Raw genomic sequence first — 17264 nt, 5'->3', positions numbered from 1 at the left:
TTCTATTTCATCCACTCGTCCCTCGCCACGCGATAGACTGGCAACTGCTCAATGAGAAAAAAAATAGGACACAAAACAGAAAGAAAAAGAAAAAGAAAAAGAAAAAGGGTGTAGCGTCGACTGCTACCTTGGTGGAAGCCGCAGTCATAACTTGCATTGACTTTGTGGAAGCAGCAGCAGCCTCCGCTTTGGCAGCCATAGTTGCAGCGTCGGCTGCTGCTTTGAGGGATGCCTTATGCAGGGCAGTCACCTGGGCGTGCAGAGTCTTGAGTTCTTGCGTGTGCAGTTTTGAGAGTTCTTCGGTGGTCGGAGAGGCACTGATACTACTGGTCTTCTTGATCACAGCAGCATTCATGACTCTGTTGTTGAGAGACTCTATTTCAGATTCTTGGGCCTGATACTCCTCACGTTTAGAGACGTTTTCCCGCAGTAGCCTTTGCACCAGCTTGTCTCTCTTCTAGAAAGAAAAGCGGTTAGCACAACGACGCAAAGTAAGACCAGGTCACCGACATCAGCGCATGCGATTGCCTCGTCCCTCGCCCTTTCAAGTTCGCGCTTTTGGGACACCCATGAGCTCGCAGCGTCAGATGCGGTTGAACAAACCTTTCCCTTGGCCTCTTCAATAGTAGCATGCTCCAGCTTCATCGCTTTCATGCATTCATCAACGGTCTCATGGGGAGAGATGGGGATTTCGGTGGTGAGCTAGAGGAAAACAAGTCAAAGTCAAGAGTGTTATGGTTAGTACTGGAAGGGAAAATAAAGGGAAATATTGTGGAAGTACCTCACGCAGAGGGCCATCTTCGTGGTACACACGAATAGCGGATTTTAACTCGGAATTCTTCAAGTTGGGTGGCAAGCTGATACAGGAATCATTAGAATGTTTATCCACCGTGTACCGTAATATGAGGTTAGTAGGTGGAGCCATGGCGGTTAGTGAGTTCATTGTGGTTGGGTACTGGAAAGATGGGAGAGGGCCTGCCCCTGTTTGAGTTTCGGAAGTCAGATGCTTATTACATAATGTATTCAGTACTGCTTAGTAATAATGAAGGACCCTTTTTTGCACCTTGGACACGGAGCCTCGAGGCCTCAGCTCGAGGCTCCGTGTCCACTCCGAAATCGTCGAAAGGTGATTGATTCATTAAGAATACCATGGACGTGCTAGCAAGGAAGATTTCTTTTCACCAGTTACCAGTATGAGTCTGAGTACTCAGCAAGTTTTCATGATATTTCCTCTTCTCTGAGCCTTGAGCCTGGTCCAGAAACCCTTTAGGGTCGAATAGCAGCTAGGTTCTGCAAGACCCAACATTGTTCAGACTCACCATCTGAATTGTTGTACCTTCACCGAATCCATTTGATAGTAGAGTTACTGGTGTGTCTAGTCAATCTGTATCGTTATTTGTCTCACAGCCTCACTTGTCAGAAATGGCACAGCCTGCAGTTCGCCTTGCCCTTGCGCAACAGGATGCCAGGGAGCTCGAGGACAGTACCGTCATATCACTCCATGCTGAAGTAACACCCAGTGTGCTCATCAGCACTGCCATGGATCTTGAGCACGCACAGTAAGTTTATGGTTTCATTCTGTAACAAATGATTTCTAATGTGATTATATTTAAGACATCGTCTTCGGGTAGATGCAGCTGCACTCGGGCTGCATGCGACTGATGCACAGAGAGCAAACATCGTGACCTGCAGGAACACCCTGCAATGCCGTATTGAAGCATGGACAAGTGTTCAAGTCCTATATATGCCCATTGTTGCCAACCTACGTGCCACAGCCCTCCTCCATCAATCCCATCCTCAAAACGCTGGCCACGATGACAGCGGCTTACCGAGTCCAAGGCCTGACTCTGGGAAAGCCGAAGATTTCTCGCTCCTCTTCCCTTCCGACATCTGCAATCTCACTGTTTGTGATACAAAGCTCCTCGAACTTGAGTAGTCGCTGCAGTATGCTCAAGCCAACGATGCACTCAATGAGTGCCGCTCACACATTCGCCTTCAAACCCAACTACTACGTTTTAAGGCTCAGAACATTCGTGGGCAAGGTGCCAACACACGAGCGCGCAAGACTATTGATACGGTAGAGGAACATTTGGCAATGTCTCACATGAAGTACTGCTGTGCTCACAAAGTGCTCGTCACACTTTCAGCACACGTGGATCGCACTGGTTGGCAGCAGAGTTTTCAACTGCTCAAAAAGTCTGATCTTCGGCCTATGGGGGACTTCGGAGGACAAACCCAGGGCACTGCTATCATGTCTTGGATTTGGTGGACGCATGGAGTTTCTGCTGATGACAGTGCTGGTCTTCAGGACTGTGAGTAGCTGTTTGAATTCCCCAAACACAAGTCTATTAGTAACATTTTTTTTCTAGCTCTTCGCGTTGAATGGTGCAAGGCCAGGGCACGCCACAACCGGTGGCATGAAGAAATCCAGCTGCTTATGGAGGAAATGCACCGTGTATTGGCTTTCCTGAAGTGGCACATAAAGTGGTGGGAGGAGCGCGCGACACTTCGAACATTTGTAAGGTCTGAAGATGCAGAGGGGTTTGTTGCATATGCTAAGCGTCAGGGTGCTGTACGCCGTGCATTGTTGACGAGTTTCGAGAACAGGTGGGCTAGTGTTCCAGCACTCGTGGAATCTGCCTATAGTAATTTGGACATTGCCGAAGATGCGTCATATGATCGTGATGAGGGACCATCACTAGAAGCTCCCCCCCCCTTTACATATTGATTGACCTTTGTTTACTTTTTAATAATATAACATTTTCCGAAACCTGTGAGGGATCGAGATCGAGATCGAAGACCCATAGTCCAGAATTCCGGCCAGGGCATATACTTGTGGTACTTGTAGCGAGGCACCCATTGGCCATTGTACGGAGGTCAACGGAGTCCTGATAATCAATGTAGCTATAGACAACCTTACAGGACTGATGTATCATGGTATGGATAACTACATTCCTCAATGTATTACAGTTTATGGCTTATAAGCCAATATGATATATCATACTGCCAGCATGAGGTGTTGGGACTCCCATGAGCTCGCAGCGTCAGATGCGATTGAACAAACCTTTCCCTGGGCCTCCTCAATAGTAGCATGTTCCAGCTTCATCACTTTCACGCGTTCATCAACGGTCTCATGGGGGGAGATGGGGATTTCGGTGGTGAGCTAGAGGAAAACAAGTCAAAGTCAAGAATTTTATGGTTAGTACTGGAAGGGAAAATAAAGGGAAATATTGTGGAAGTACCTCGCGCAGAGGGCCATCTTCGTGGTACACACGAATAGCGGATTTTAACTCGGAATTCTTCGAGTTGGGTGGCATGCTGACACAGAGATCATTAGGATGTTTGTCCACCGTGTACCGTAATATGAGGTTAGTAGGTGGAGCCATGGCGGTTGGTGAGTTCATTAATGGTGGTTGCATACTGGAAAGAAGGAAACTTAGGAGAGAGGGCCTGCCCCTGTTTGAGTTTCGGAAGTCAGATGCTTATTCAGCTTGAACTTTGTTACCCTTTGAGACTTCAATGAATCAATCATCTTTCGACGATTTTGGAGTGGACACGGAGCCTCAGGTCGAAGCAGTACTAGTAATGATTAATGGAGCCTCGTACCTTACTTTCCGTGCACGATTCTGGATCAGCAGCGCCGAGCGTACGTAAGTTGCTGTACTGTTCTCCAGCGCATCACGGGAATGATCAACATAATTAAGCATTGTACCAAGCTCCCTGAGAAGATTTCTTAATCAGACAGTACTACCGATTGCAAACGAACCCTCATGGGATAAAGCATATCGAGTTAGACTGATCCACCACTTTTGACTTCGTACAAATTTCACATACTATTAGAATACATTATCACGTATAATAATCTCCTAGGATCATAATAATAAGCTATAACGATCACAGCTCACCCGTGTCCTTCATCCTCGTTCTATAATCACTTCAAGGGGGAGTCGCAATGTAAATACCAATACCATTAGGTAGGAAGTTCAGACCAGTGGCATTGGTATTATCCGTTCTACCTGCGTGGTCGTGTATTTGAGCTATGTTATATTCAGTATTGCTTTCGGGCGCCACCGCAGACTGCAGTTATTGACTCTTTATGTAAGGAACGACCCTCACAAACCTGGTACCTGAATAGGTCCGTTGCAAGGGAGGCATGGATAGTGATGGGCTTACGGCCTACATAATATGTGCACCTCCACGACTGATGATCACTCACAGTGTTTTGCGTTAGGGTTTCACCTGTCAGTCACCAGCACTGGTCAAGATTCGGAGGGCATTTCAGGATTGGCTTTGCCCCTTCGCCCCGAATTCGCGCCGCCTTGAATAAATTAGCATTGTGAAAATGTACTATTGCACAATCTATATAATCAAATGTTTTTCATTAGGTTTGAAGATTAAGTATGATTGGTCGAGCATGTGCGTTAAAGAACAACCTGAAAGGAGCAGAGGGCAACAGGATCGTCGTAATATCACGAAACACCTGAGAAGAGATAGATGGCACCAGTTTGATCTCAGCTTGAACACTTCCTCCCGATGAGTCCAACTATTCCGATACGAATCAGTCTTCTTCCGGAACTTCGTGAATACTGGACAATGAAGGTCGGCGACGTGGAGACATGAGACTCGCGTTACTCCTACGATGGCAGTAGATGCGCTTGGGGGGATGGGGTATGGAGTTTGACAGTGGGTAGATAATGTTTGACGTGTGCGAGGTGGATACTGAGGAAATAGACAAGTCGCTGGATAAGGACGACATGGAAGATGACGCAGATGAACTATAAATGATGTATGGTTCTCCCTCTTCCTCGCTCGATGATAGAGAGAGGGACGACGCAGAAGCAGTCAAGCGGGCGATATCGCCATTCTCTGGCATCGGTGATGCTGCAAGCCTACCAGAACAGCCAAAGGTCATCTGAAAATCGCGTTAGTGACATAATTTGCAATGATGATAACCAATCACATTCTGTCGTGCACCAATCGCTCGAATCCACTCAGCAACGTGACGCGCCCACTCTTTCTTTTTCGAAAACTCAACCCGGTCCTTCCTCTGCTGCGCGGTTTCGATGAATTGTTGCTGCCTCCCGCGCACATCATACGGAGGGGAATAAACAAGGGTCGTGACTGGATGTAATGAAGCAACTGGGAGGTCGCTCACAGAGTGTGCTGCATCGTGTAATGGGGACATGGCAGAAATCTATAGTGGGGGTCTAGATAGTGATGGTAATCTGACAAAAGCAGCAAGCTGTGTATGAGGGTTACCTCTGATTATATATGACGGCATGAGTTATAATCCAGAATGTTTTCCAGGGTACGCAGCCCATCAACACCTCGAAACATCACATAACGTATTTTGCTTCCCTCGACTTCTACGAGCGCTTCGCGGCGAGCAGCTAGTATAGCATTCGATGGCTCACCCATGTTATGCAATAATTGTCAATGCAGTATTCCGCTTGAACGGGGAGCTCGGAAACCACTCGTCAAATGACGGAAGGATGTGCACCGGGTGGACCTTCCTGTGGAATTTCGTCGGACATGTTATTCTTCCGTGCATATGTGATCTCACCCAACTTGTTCGCATCAACTGCAAAGATCATAGAGAGCATAGCTTACACGAATGGGTTCCTGAATTCCCGAGCCAGTTAGGCGGTAGTTAGACCGGCAAGTCATCGTCAAGTGCGCAGCATTTACCATTGATCATTGTATGACTTTCTGACAGTCCATCAAAATACTTCCCACACTGCTTCAAGTTCGCGAGGTACATGTATGAGACATGAAGACGAGGCTGAGAAGACTCCTTTCGAGGAGCACCAGTTCTAGACGCCACGAAATTTTAAGTGAGCTAGTAAGTACGAAATTTGTATAACAAGCTTACTGTCGGTAACGTTGGCAGTAACGGCGGTACTCCGTGTGGAAATCTGCGGTCCTTTTGTTTGTCGGCTAGTTGAATATACTTTGAGTTATTATGTAAGCAAAAGTGATTGAACATCAATGTCAGCGACCTTCAACGACCTTCTTTTGGAATTCTATCTCCATTTTTCTGATGACTCTCTCGACAATGACACATCTACCACAAGCACGTTTTTAGACAACTATGCCTTCTGAATTAAAAGCGATCTTCTCACCATGATGAGCGACACTTGGCCGGAGTCTAAGACGACCAACGAGTCAAAGCGTTGTGCAAAGGACGTCCGTTTATGATGATAAAGTGGGCATGGGCATTTGAGAACAAGAATATATCAGACGAGCAGCCTCAGCGCGAACGGTTCAGACAGTCTAGACTTGGTCTAGACTCAGGTCTGATCGATCTTGACAGGCAATGTTGAAGCACGGAGTTTGAAATTTACAGCCTGCCTAGTCACAATATTCTTACGGTCTAATAGTACTTCGATGCAACCAGAGGTAAGTCGCGAGTCGTCCTGATAGAGTTCCAGAAGCACCTAAAGAGCAAATTCCATAAAACATGCGCAGGTTACCGATTCATGTGTGTACATGCACAAAACGGTTTCCTTCTCACTGGCACTTGACTCGATATCATTACCTTGCATTCTCCCCCAACTAAGCTTGCGCATCAGTGCAGGCCGCGATTCTGGGTTAATTATAAATGCATCCCCATGGAAAAAAATGTGAGCCTATTCTTATAACAATTTGCAATACAGCACACTTCAAATGTCTTCAAACATTCCCATCCCCTCAAATTTCCCAGTGTTACCACGACTTATAATATTAATGTTCTCGCACGCACGTTCCAAATCCTAAATCATTCTAACGTCGAATCTCAATGATGACATTTTGGCCGCACACCAGCTACATCGAAAAATTCACCTCGATCTCACTATCACGTCCACAGCCTGACCTCAAGTAGCAGATACTCGACTCCTGCACTATTGCTGGTGCTGGCGCCCGCATGTCCATTCCTAGGTGCGTCCCTTGTCGCCGTTTTGAGCCACGTCAACAAGTTGTTGTTGTTTTATGTTTTGTGTCCGGTTAGCACCCTGGATTCCTTCAAATTCCCCTGACTCCCCAGAGGCGCCGGGTCTCAGCTGAAGAATCACGGCCTTCATATCGCAATGCTTAATAGGGTACATGTATCCCCCAGTAGTGTTTCAGCAACTATGTCAAACACGTTTATATTTGTATCCGTATGTCCACCTCGGCGAACGAAAGTGAAAGGCAAGCTCCTCCATAAGCGTTAACAAAACTCATCAAGTATATCTTGCATCATTAAGCTACGCATTCATGAACGTGCTTCGCGCACCTTGTAATCACCTTGAATACATCATCTGTAGGCCAATTGGCGTGAGTTAGCTGAGAAAACAAGATAGCAGTTCATAGGACATTGCATGAGGCGAGAAGATGGATCAAGTATGAATTGCTGAGGAATTGAAGTTGTGCGCTGTCCCTCGACTTTCCTCTCGCACGCGGCCTGAGCAATCATATGACATATTGTCATCGGACAGAGAAAAGAAGGACCAGTGGTTGGTGCAAGTTTGCGTGGGCAGCTGGTGCCAGTAGAGATATTCATCGATTTAAACATTATCAACACGTATAGCAAATCACTTGACTAAATAATATGACGAAAACTTTGTATGTCTCCTTGAAATCTACTTCGGAACACCAGATAACTTCGATCAATACCTTCAAGAAAGTGGTAATAAATAAAAGCAAATTTCCCTGCTCTTTGGAGGGCACCAGACAACCGTTAACTCCACCGAGTATCACACACCACTGCCGGTCGATATTTCTACGCGCTCCTGGAAAGCGATTGAGGTCATACCTGTTGCTGCGTCAGAATTGGCCACGAGCTTGGCGTAGTATTCCCGAACACCAAGGATCAGGCGAGGTCCCAGCACAAACATCCGCACGGCTGCCGAAATCTGAATAAACCCAGCAACAATCTGAGCAGCCAGGGAATCGCCCTATGGGAACGATAAATTGTGGTAGCGTGCATAGGCAAGTGAAAGATTGACATACCATGAAGAATGTTGGATAAAAATCATCAATGAGTTGGAGGCAAGAAACAACAACAAAGCTACCACGTCCGACCCGTCAGTGGAAAAAAGGAACAATAATCACAATATGAGCTTACCCCGCAAAGTAAATGACGTGAGTTTTCATCAACACCGTGAAACCGTCCTCGATCATCCCTCCTGCCGAATGTTGTCGCAGTTCGCGGAAGTGTCTTACCACAATCCAGACTGCGAGACATAGCACGAGGACCTCCCATACAGTGCTGAGTATCCAAACCGTAGACGTAAGAAGTGGGATGTCCCCCGCATAGTTCAACTGGCACTGATAAGTGCCAGAGAGAATGAGTTCCTCTGGTAACCATCAATGAGCCCAATGCCCGTTTATTTTCATTCACAATTAAACGCACCCCCTGAAGTATGTATTGTTGTCATTATAGTGGCCACTGCATCGAAAGTGTTGATAGCCAGGAAGGTGACAATGAGAAATATCAGAATCTTTCTGGATCCTTGATACATCGCATGTAACCGAGCGATGATGATGACTTGCACCATGTTTCAGTCAAGTCGATATCACTGAGGTATCACAAGTGCAAAGCTCACCCCACAGCATCGCAAATACCACAACACCAGTCCAATTCCATACGGTGTACATAATCCAGCCTGACGAATCCAGTCAGCGATCGGCCTTGGGTAGCACACACTCTAAACAGACTCACATCTGTGGTAGTATGATAGCATGGCAATCATTAGTGAACCAAGAAATTGGCAAATGACCACACCCACTGCTACAGGGCACTACGGTTAATTGGAAGGGAATAGCAAGCATCGCTCACAGTATCTGTCAATAAGATAGTCGGAACATTGACTATATGTCGTTTGTCAGAATAAGCACAGACAGCGAATGCACTAAGGGGACATACACAGAATGGTCAGGCTGGTTATGATCGGAGATAAACGATTAGCGCAACACCGATTGTGTAGCCTTCCGAACGTACGCAGCAAATAAGAATCCAAGGTAGCGGACCTAAGATACTTTCAAGTCAGCATAACATGGCAACCGCGACCAACGAGCTACATACACCGAGATATAGAGCTGTCATTAAAGACCATCGTTGTCTCTGGAATCAAGTTTATTTTCATGTGTGTTCCTCTCACACTAGACTCTACTCACCCAGATCAATTCCACCTATAAAGCCATTCTCAGCGAGATGACTGCCCTGGTCATACCATCGACATACCTCTTGTCCAAATGTAAGTGCTGAAAATAATCGTAAGACGTCAGCAGTCTTTTAATGTTATGATGCTCACCCCAATCATACATCACTGCAACACATGTGGCAACTGCGAAACCGCAGCCAAGGTTAGATTGACTCAGCTTTAACATCTGACTGCTCTCCACGAACCTGCAAAATAGCTGCTCAAACGATATGCATCGATGATCGGCCACCAAGTGGGACCATTTGAGACTACAATCATATTGGTAGAGAATGGGTGTGGATGAGGCAAACTTGGTAGATGTATGTCAATAACATTCGCAGTATCATATATAGGCTATGTATACCGCTATCCAGTGCGAGATGAAATCAAGGGGTGAAATCTGGGCAATCTACGTAGATCAAGCAGTTGCATGGTCATCGGGCTGTGTATCATGAGGATGCTAATCAAAATGGTATTAGTGCAGAACCTTCAATTTGCAACGTGGATGTGAAAGTCGACGAACGGTAACGTTCACTTGTCGGGTGGGGTTCTCGTACTCCTTCAAGTTATATATAGAAAATTGATTCCAGCTTGGAACTTTGGAGGTCAGGAGATGCCTAGAGCGTTAACTCTTCGCAAGCAGACGAGTATGAGATTCTGAGGCACAACAACTTGTTAATATATATGTGGAGACAACCTGAAGAAAGGCAAACACACCTATTACACGTGTACTAGCGAAGAACGTTAGGAGAAACAGGAACAGACCCGTCCAATGAAACCAAATTAAACTCGAAATATCACATTTGATATGACTAATTCCACGTTCCGTACCTGATTAGCTAATTATAAGCGATACCGTCTCACTACTACTAGTAGGCCGCACGGGGTCAAGACATCTGCTATATTGGACGCAATGAGTTTGTCAAGCGGTATGAGTACGCTACGCAGCGGCTGCCCCAATACCATTAGGTAGGAAGTTCAGACCAGCGGCATTGGTATTCAGTGAGGCAGAGAGTATTCACTGTACCTGCGTGGTCGTGTTGGTGCCTTTCGCTGCCCATGATGCGCTGATGTCCCTTGTGTTGCATTGCAAGTATTCTACGTTACTTATCAATCGCTTAGAGCAGCCCAGGCCCCATAGTGGCCTTGTCCGAGAGATGCAAATAGGACCGTAAGCAGATCAAGGAACGAATCGACGATTGGCTGCACAGGCCATGCAATTTGATGCGGATATCACAATGGCCAAGCATAGTTCCCCGCGAGATAGTCATGTATTGTTTGTGTGATTATGTGGATGGTTTGTGCTGGCGACCCGGTGTTATGTGTGGTGTGCTCGCGCCGCGGCGTGCGGCGACAGGTTCACACCGTGAATCAGTTGCGTGTTGAAGCCAATGTTGAACTGCCTTTGGGCTTGGGTTTGTTGCAGTTGACTGACCCTTTTGCAACCAAGTGTGTCATTCAGTCCTTGTTAACTGAATTCATTTTTGAGTGCAGCGCCCTCGACTGGCTCGACAGACTTACGCTGGATAAAACAGTAGTATTGTCACAACCCCTTAAACGAATTAACGCAGGGCAGAGACTAGGACTCAAACAATGAAAGATCACAACAGAGGATAGGCAGCAGGTACGTCTTGGATTGCTCACTTGGAGATACAAGAGGTTTGAACTAAAGAACTACTGACTACAAGACACTACCTATATACATATATTGAAACGGAGATTGAAGTTGAGTATGAACTGACTAACCAATGAGAATAATTAAAGGTATCGTACAATTCTATATATAACTATGATGTCATAACATGTGTCGCAGCCGCAGTAAGACTCTGGAACATTCCAAGAGTGTCGCGTGGTATGCTGTCATCATCACGTGATTCAGGTACAGTGGTATTCGGTAATTCTACAATAGACGCTGTAGGTGCTTCCTCAACTATAAATACATTCTTAGGTTTATCTTTAGGTACAGGCGCTATACTTGTGTGCTTAAAAGACTTCGAATTTAGGAAAGTATAATGGTTCGTATTTGGAACTCGTGACAAGTATCACTAGTAGCGGCGATCAAGTCCTGACAGATTCCGCCTTAGAGATTTCCTGCACAATCTAGGCAGATTTTGAGTAAAGGGTCATCCATGTTTGCTGTCTCAGAGGTGAGAATGGGTCTGATGATAAGTTTGACAAGAGTTGGAGTCTATGGAGAAAAAGATTAGCTATTGCAACGAAGTACCAAATGAACAATCATCGCGGAAGAGGTGAAGTGTCACATTTGTTGCTTGCTCAGAGACATGATTCTATTTCATCCACTCATCCCTCGCTACATAATAGACGGGCAACTGCTCAACGAGAAAAAAATAGGACACCAAAAAGAAGAAAAAAGAAAAAGAAAAAGGGTGTAGCGTCGACTACTACCTTGGTGGAAGCCGCAGTCACAAGTTGCATTGACTTTTTGGGAGCAGCAGCAGCAGCAGCCTCCACTTTGGCAGCCATAGTTGCAGCGTCGGCTGCTGCTTTGATGGATGCCTTATGCAGGGCAGTCACCTGTGCATGCAGTGTCTTGAGTTCTTGCGTGTGCAGTTTTGAGAGTTCTTCGGTGGTCGGAGGGGCACTGGTACTACCGGTTTCGTTGATCACAGCAGCGTCCCTGACTCTGTCGATGATAGACTCCACTTTAGATATTTTGTCCTGATACTCCTTACGTTTAGAGACGTCTTCCCACAGTAGCCTTTGCACCAGCTTGTCTCTCTTCTAGAAAGAAAAGCGGTTAGTGCAACGACGCAAAGTAAGACCAAGTCACCAACATCAGCGCGTGCGATTGCCTCGTCCCTCGCCCTTTCAAGTTTGCGCTTGTGGGACCAGGCCATAGTGTCATTTTGATACATCAAAACAGTACTATAAGCCATAAACTGTAATACATTCCCATCTGTCATTATCCACTGTCCATTCTGATGTATCAGGATATATCCTACAGGTGTAGCTTCTTTGGACCGTCTAATGGGGGGTCAAATACTGGAAATGGTAGCACAATCCTGGTTCGACCATTGCATTTGGCCTTTGCTCCTTCCTGACCCGAATTCCCGTATATCTGGGTACAGGTGCTGAGACATAGCCCGTCGGAGTTTCTCGGCACTGAGTGTAATCTTCCTTTCATTCGTTTTTTGACCTAGTAATACCTAGTACGACATCGAGCTAGGCATCCTTCAAACACTCACACGTTATCCTTCTCATTCCTTGCTCCCACCCTCCACTCCCTTTTATTTGGCCTTTTGGACCATTACTGCATCATATTCCAGTGCTATCGTAATCTACAAAGTGTTACAAGTAACATCGGTCACGTGGCCCCCCTATCATTTTCCCCTCATCCTCGCCCTCACCATCTACCGGCTCGTCCTCCTTTACCGACTTTCCGTTGATCGGATCCTCGGGACCGTTCCCGTCCCTCGCATCATCCGCCTCTATGCACGTGTACGCACGTTCCTCTCTTGATTCGACCACCAATGTGGTCCCGCACCTCTGACTCGTGCCACCAATGTGGCTTTCCTCTTTCTGTTTCCCCTGACTGCGGATTCCCGCACGTTGTATTCTTACCGTTGGTCCGTTCCAACGTTTCTCGGTCTCATTCCACATTTTGACCATCCATCACTAATCCGGCTCTGATGCCAGCGCACCTATACCATTCCTGTTTCCCCTTTACCCTTACCTACTGTGCGGTAGCCTTGCCCTTAACCCTCTCCACTTAGTATAAGTAGTCGGTCACCCTGTACTAGATTCTCTAACTTGAATCTACTCAATCTTCCCTGGAACATACTTCTCTCTGAAGCCCCCTCAGCTTCAGTCTCTAGTATCTTTTCTTAGTCGCTCTTCGCGACTAAGTCTACCTCGATCGACCTCATCGTTCGGACAAGACTGTCCTTACTTTGAGTGACTTCTCAAGACATCCGTCTACGAAGTCACGTGACACGCGCGTACTGTGATCGCTGCCGACTCGTCGTCGCCAGTCTCACTTGCCATACCGGATCCTTCCGGTTACGTCACGAACGTTAGCGGACGACGCCCCTCTTAGGGCTCCGCCTAACAGATCTATTTGAGTGCGTAACACAAAGATGCGTATCTTGATTTGTGTCGCACAAGCACACGACTGACTTCGTAAGCAGGTTTCCCGCCCTCCCAGGCTGCAGTGCCTCCACCTGCTTGCGTGCCTCTCTGAGGGAACCAGGGAACTCGAAAGTTCTGTTCATCCGTCCGTCCATGCCGGCCTGTCCCGTCTGTTTGGGACGTTCTGGCTGTCGCAGTTGTAAGAGCACGAGCCCATGTGACTTTGTACATCCAGCAATCCGTGCCTACATGAACCCTCCCAATCCTCTAAACATGCTGCCCATCGTTTGATTTCGCAAGGTACGTCAAAGTGTGGTTGCGCAGCACTGCCATGATGCTTACAAACCAACAATTTCAGTTCAAAAATGTTCGTACAAACTCTGCGAACAAGCGGTAAGGTCTGCACATGTGTAACAGGATCTTCCTCCATTCCGACAGCTTTGACACCTCAGAGTGTTTCGAATGTGTTGACTGAGAGATTATGTTGTCACACAGATTGTGTTAACATTATGAAAGACCGTTTGTTAGAATGCTAGCATCATTTTACTTTAGGGACTCTAACAGTGGGCATTTTCGTGTTCTGTTCAATTCAAACGATTTTTATTATCATAGTTAAATTATCGTAAGGCTGTGACCGTGCCAGTGATTGAGTGTTCCATGAGACATCCTGTCGAGCATCTCACCTAAGGTAAGCTGCTATTGTTGGAGACCCTCCACTGGAATTCCATAAGCAATGTCTGATTCATCTAACTTGGGTTTCATTTTCGCCTGAACTTGACATGAGTATCACTCTGAAAATTAAATCACGTTTGTCACGCTTTTGTCACGTCGCAAAAAAACATGTTCAATAGACTCCAAGAAACACTACATTATCAAAATAAATTGTAAAAAAGAGCTAAATAGGATGACAACTGGCAGTAAGATAGTTTTCCAACTGGAGAGTGTGCAATATTGAAGTCAAGTCTTTGTTCTCCTTGAGGAGCAGTTAGAAAACACAATACAAAGAAGATAGATACGAACTTTGATTTCACCCCAGAAGAGCCTCCAGCGTGTTCATGGGGACGCTTGGCAGATACGTCCTTGATGTGGTTGCCAATAGCATTCGCAGTGACGTGGCGAGTGGATGGTTTACATATGCGACCGGTCCGTGTGTGGCGAATATGGGTGTCACAATCTGCAGTTGCAACATTCTCAGTGCCGTCAGGATCTGCCGTAGCAGGAGCGTAGGATGCACTGGTTGTACTATTGGCATCTGCAGAAGAGGTTAAAAGGTTTGTCACCTGCCATTGTGTTTCGTCAGTAGTTGTCGCTTGCATTACAAGCTGCTCGGTAGGGTGAAGAGGAAGAGAGGGAGATGTGGGAGCCATCGTATGGGGAGCATGTGGGGCCGGTAAAGTAGGCGTGTCAGTGGTGAGACTCATGACAAGCTGCTCGGTAGGGTGGAGAGGAAGAGAGGGAGATGTGGGAGCCATCATATGGGGAGCATGTGGGGCCAGTAAAGTAGGTGTGTCAGTGGTGAGACTCGTGACAAGCTGCTCGGTAGGGTGGAGACTTGCAGTGGTGGGAAAAGTCGTAGGACTACAAGCAGGTGCAGCTGTATGCAATAGAGATTGGGTGAGTGCAGGTTGAGGGAGTTCCTTGCCTGCTAGCACACTGGATGACTCAAGGCCAAGCAAGAAGGCGTCAAAGTCTGGCCTCATCCAGAAATGTGTCCCATTTTCGTCTGGGAGGTTGGGATCTGAGTCAAGAAAGGAGCCAGAGTGGCTATGGAGGTCTGCGGATGTATTCCCTCTGGATAATGGTAGGCTCCCTGATATATCAGGCAGCATAAGGTTGGATGGTCCGTGTGAGAAGTTGGAATCCCAGTCAGAGGAGTAAGAATTATTGAAAGAGTCCGCGAATATATCGTCACTGGATGATGTTGGAAAAGGGGATGAAGGCAGCAAAGGGGAGGAAGGCGGTAGATGGTCTGATACATCAGAACGTGCCAATATATGCTGGTGGGTGGGTGATCCTTGTTGAGATATATCAGCTGCGAGACTGTCGGGTGAAAATCTTAAAAGACTGGCATCGTTGAGGGCTTTGGATCCAACATTTTCCCCTGCCCTCTTGACTGCTGCTTCAGCTGCACACAAGTAAGTCACTGTGAAGTACTGGCTATACTAAGTCAGACGCACGATATACACGATAAAGGTAGTCCCGGAATGGCTCCATAATTCCGGCGTCAAATTCTGGGTAGGCCTTACTGAAATCATTCCCCAGCTTTGTGAGGCCAACATGAAAGCTTCAATTACTGTAAGCATATATCGAAGATATCAGACATCACATGAACTAACCTGTAGCAATCAATCAAACCACCGGATTCGGGGGAGGGACCACCGGCAAGGAGTGTATATGACAGGCCAGTTGCATTGTGAAGTCCCTTCAAGAACTTGTTGACGACAGCCGCAAGTTTGTCGAGATTTCTAAATGGAGATTAGTGAGCACAGCAAGATTTGTATTCAGATCGTGACTAACTGTTGGTAATTCGAGTTGTCCTCACTCCAAATGCCTTCCTTTTTGTCTTTCTCTTGCGTGACCTTCTGCTGCTCGATGAATTCTTTCACCTGCATCTTGATCTCATCAGTCTCGGCCTCATATGCTTTGGCAGTCTCCTTCTTTACAAGAGCTACACATTGTCCTGAGGTGAGCCGCTCCCCAGTAGCCTTAAGCGCTTTAAGTGCTTCCTATACCTGAGGCTGTGCACGTTCTTTGTAGAACAGGACAGAATAAGCCTCTTGTTCTTGATAGGCACGCGTTGACTTTTCGCACTCCAAGATGCTCTCTACTACAGCCTGGAGCACATCTACGGCATCTGCCTTTGCCTGTCGACCGGCCCTCATACTGCCCATGCTATTTTTGAAACGATTATAAAGTTTCTAGCGGATATGTCAGCAGTCTAGAATAGGCCATAGGTGAGTGTTGTTCAAAACCCTCACATTTGTACGTGATTTTTCCGCAGCATCCATTATTTTTATCTCCTCTTCTGTGAGAGGGCCATAAGGAGTCACCGTACTTGGCCTTGGTTCAGGAAACTCGTCGAACCAAGCCTCATTGAGGTTGCAGAAGAAGTTAGTATAGTTCTTGACCTTTCCTATCAATGTTTCTTTGTACTTTGAATACCATGGCTGCAGCCACTCCTCCTGTTCAGGGGTAGTCCACTTTTTTGGTGCCATCTCTACGATAACGCGTTAATAATAGTGCTGCATTGAAATCGCGTGACCTACGAAGTACTGGTAAAAATGACTAATAATGCGTCCCATAAGGCATCAATGAGTGTGTTCATTGGGTAAAGGGTTGATGTACTTCAAGTAAATATGTCTAGACACGTACATAAGGTGTTAGTGAGCGCGTTCATCTCAGGCAAAAGTTGACGTACACTGGTAAAAATGTTGTATGTGCCAGCTGGAATGGGACAAGCAATGTGAAATTTTTGAAGCTTGGTATATCTATAATTAGCTTTGATCTAATACACAGTCCCGTCCCAGAAGTATTTTGTATTCAGCTTCGGTAACACATGTCTTGGGGTAAGCTTACAGTCTATTTCTATTATGCCGAGCGCGGTCGTATGAGCACTGACAGTTGTGTCAGAGCCACCCAGCAGCACAGTTTCTTCCTTCTCTTATGGAGGGGACAGCACGATTCTGGTGCAACAAGCACAGGTACTTCTTCTTCCGTTCTTCAGCCCTTACACTGTATTCCAAGGGAACGGTAGCAACACATTCTGGCACCACTCACTCCTCTTATTCCTGTTCTTCAACCCTTACACTGTATTCTAAGGGAACGGTAACAATATGTTCTGGCACCACTTACTCCTCTTATTCCCGTTCTTTAACCCTTACACTGTATTCTAAGGGAACGGTAACAACATGTTCTGGCACCACTCACTCCTCTTGGTACTTCTTCGTCTTTGCGGCGTAGCAGCATGGATTTCCCATTCTTCAGCTCTTACACTCTCACCCCTTGGATTTC

At 46.5% G+C, this 17264-nt stretch overlaps 6 protein-coding genes across 6 annotated transcripts; 1 reads left to right on the top strand and 5 right to left on the bottom strand.

Annotated features, from left to right (window-relative positions):
* Positions 1–7: 7 nt before the first annotated feature.
* Positions 8–925, bottom strand: F5147DRAFT_768504 (uncharacterized protein; the record flags this gene model as incomplete). Its single annotated transcript, XM_041440982.1, has 3 exons — positions 8–457; positions 511–702; positions 782–925. The coding sequence occupies 3 exons, from the start codon at positions 923–925 to the stop codon at positions 8–10; spliced, it is 786 nt and encodes a 261-aa protein (XP_041298014.1).
* Positions 926–1422: 497 nt separating this feature from the next.
* Positions 1423–2728, top strand: F5147DRAFT_768503 (uncharacterized protein; the record flags this gene model as incomplete). The annotated part of the gene is made up of 4 exons (XM_041440981.1): positions 1423–1559; positions 1615–1903; positions 1946–2312; positions 2370–2728. The coding sequence occupies 4 exons, from the start codon at positions 1423–1425 to the stop codon at positions 2726–2728; spliced, it is 1152 nt and encodes a 383-aa protein (XP_041298013.1).
* A 1584-nt stretch (positions 2729–4312) lies between these two features.
* Positions 4313–5509, bottom strand: F5147DRAFT_671310 (uncharacterized protein). Its single transcript, XM_041435584.1, has 2 exons — positions 4961–5509; positions 4313–4912 (listed from the first exon to the last, which is right to left on the bottom strand). The coding sequence occupies exons 1-2, from the start codon at positions 5183–5185 to the stop codon at positions 4559–4561; spliced, it is 579 nt and encodes a 192-aa protein (XP_041298012.1). The 5' UTR covers positions 5186–5509; the 3' UTR covers positions 4313–4558.
* A 5735-nt stretch (positions 5510–11244) lies between these two features.
* Positions 11245–12022, bottom strand: F5147DRAFT_768499 (uncharacterized protein; the record flags this gene model as incomplete). The annotated part of the gene is made up of 3 exons (XM_041440980.1): positions 11245–11352; positions 11571–11906; positions 11960–12022. The coding sequence occupies 3 exons, from the start codon at positions 12020–12022 to the stop codon at positions 11245–11247; spliced, it is 507 nt and encodes a 168-aa protein (XP_041298011.1).
* A 451-nt stretch (positions 12023–12473) lies between these two features.
* F5147DRAFT_757908 (uncharacterized protein) lies at positions 12474–12917 on the bottom strand (the record flags this gene model as incomplete). The annotated part of the gene is made up of 1 exon (XM_041440388.1): positions 12474–12917. The coding sequence occupies exon 1, from the start codon at positions 12792–12794 to the stop codon at positions 12474–12476; it is 321 nt and encodes a 106-aa protein (XP_041298010.1). The 5' UTR covers positions 12795–12917.
* A 1231-nt stretch (positions 12918–14148) lies between these two features.
* On the bottom strand, positions 14149–16468 carry F5147DRAFT_768498 (uncharacterized protein; the record flags this gene model as incomplete). Its single annotated transcript, XM_041440979.1, has 7 exons — positions 14149–14226; positions 14285–15378; positions 15431–15537; positions 15590–15718; positions 15771–15958; positions 15986–16171; positions 16232–16468. 7 exons carry the CDS (start codon positions 16466–16468, stop codon positions 14149–14151), a joined length of 2019 nt encoding a protein of 672 aa, XP_041298009.1.
* Between the last annotated feature and the right edge of the window lie 796 nt (positions 16469–17264).

This window comes from Suillus discolor (assembly GCF_016758755.1).
Source record: "Suillus discolor strain FC423 chromosome Unknown F5147scaffold_5, whole genome shotgun sequence".
Lineage (NCBI taxonomy): Eukaryota > Fungi > Basidiomycota > Agaricomycetes > Boletales > Suillaceae > Suillus > Suillus discolor.
This window is presented reverse-complemented; position numbering and strand designations above follow the sequence as displayed.

Excerpts from the sequence above, each read along its gene's own strand:
- F5147DRAFT_671310 (XM_041435584.1), bottom strand. The coding sequence starts at position 5,185 with ATGTCCCCATTACACGATGCAGCACACTCTGTGAGCGACCTCCCAGTT. Across the intron at positions 4,913-4,960 it reads CGATTGGTGCACGACAGAAT|ATGACCTTTGGCTGTTCTGG; the intron begins GTGATTGGTTAT and ends CGCGATTTTCAG.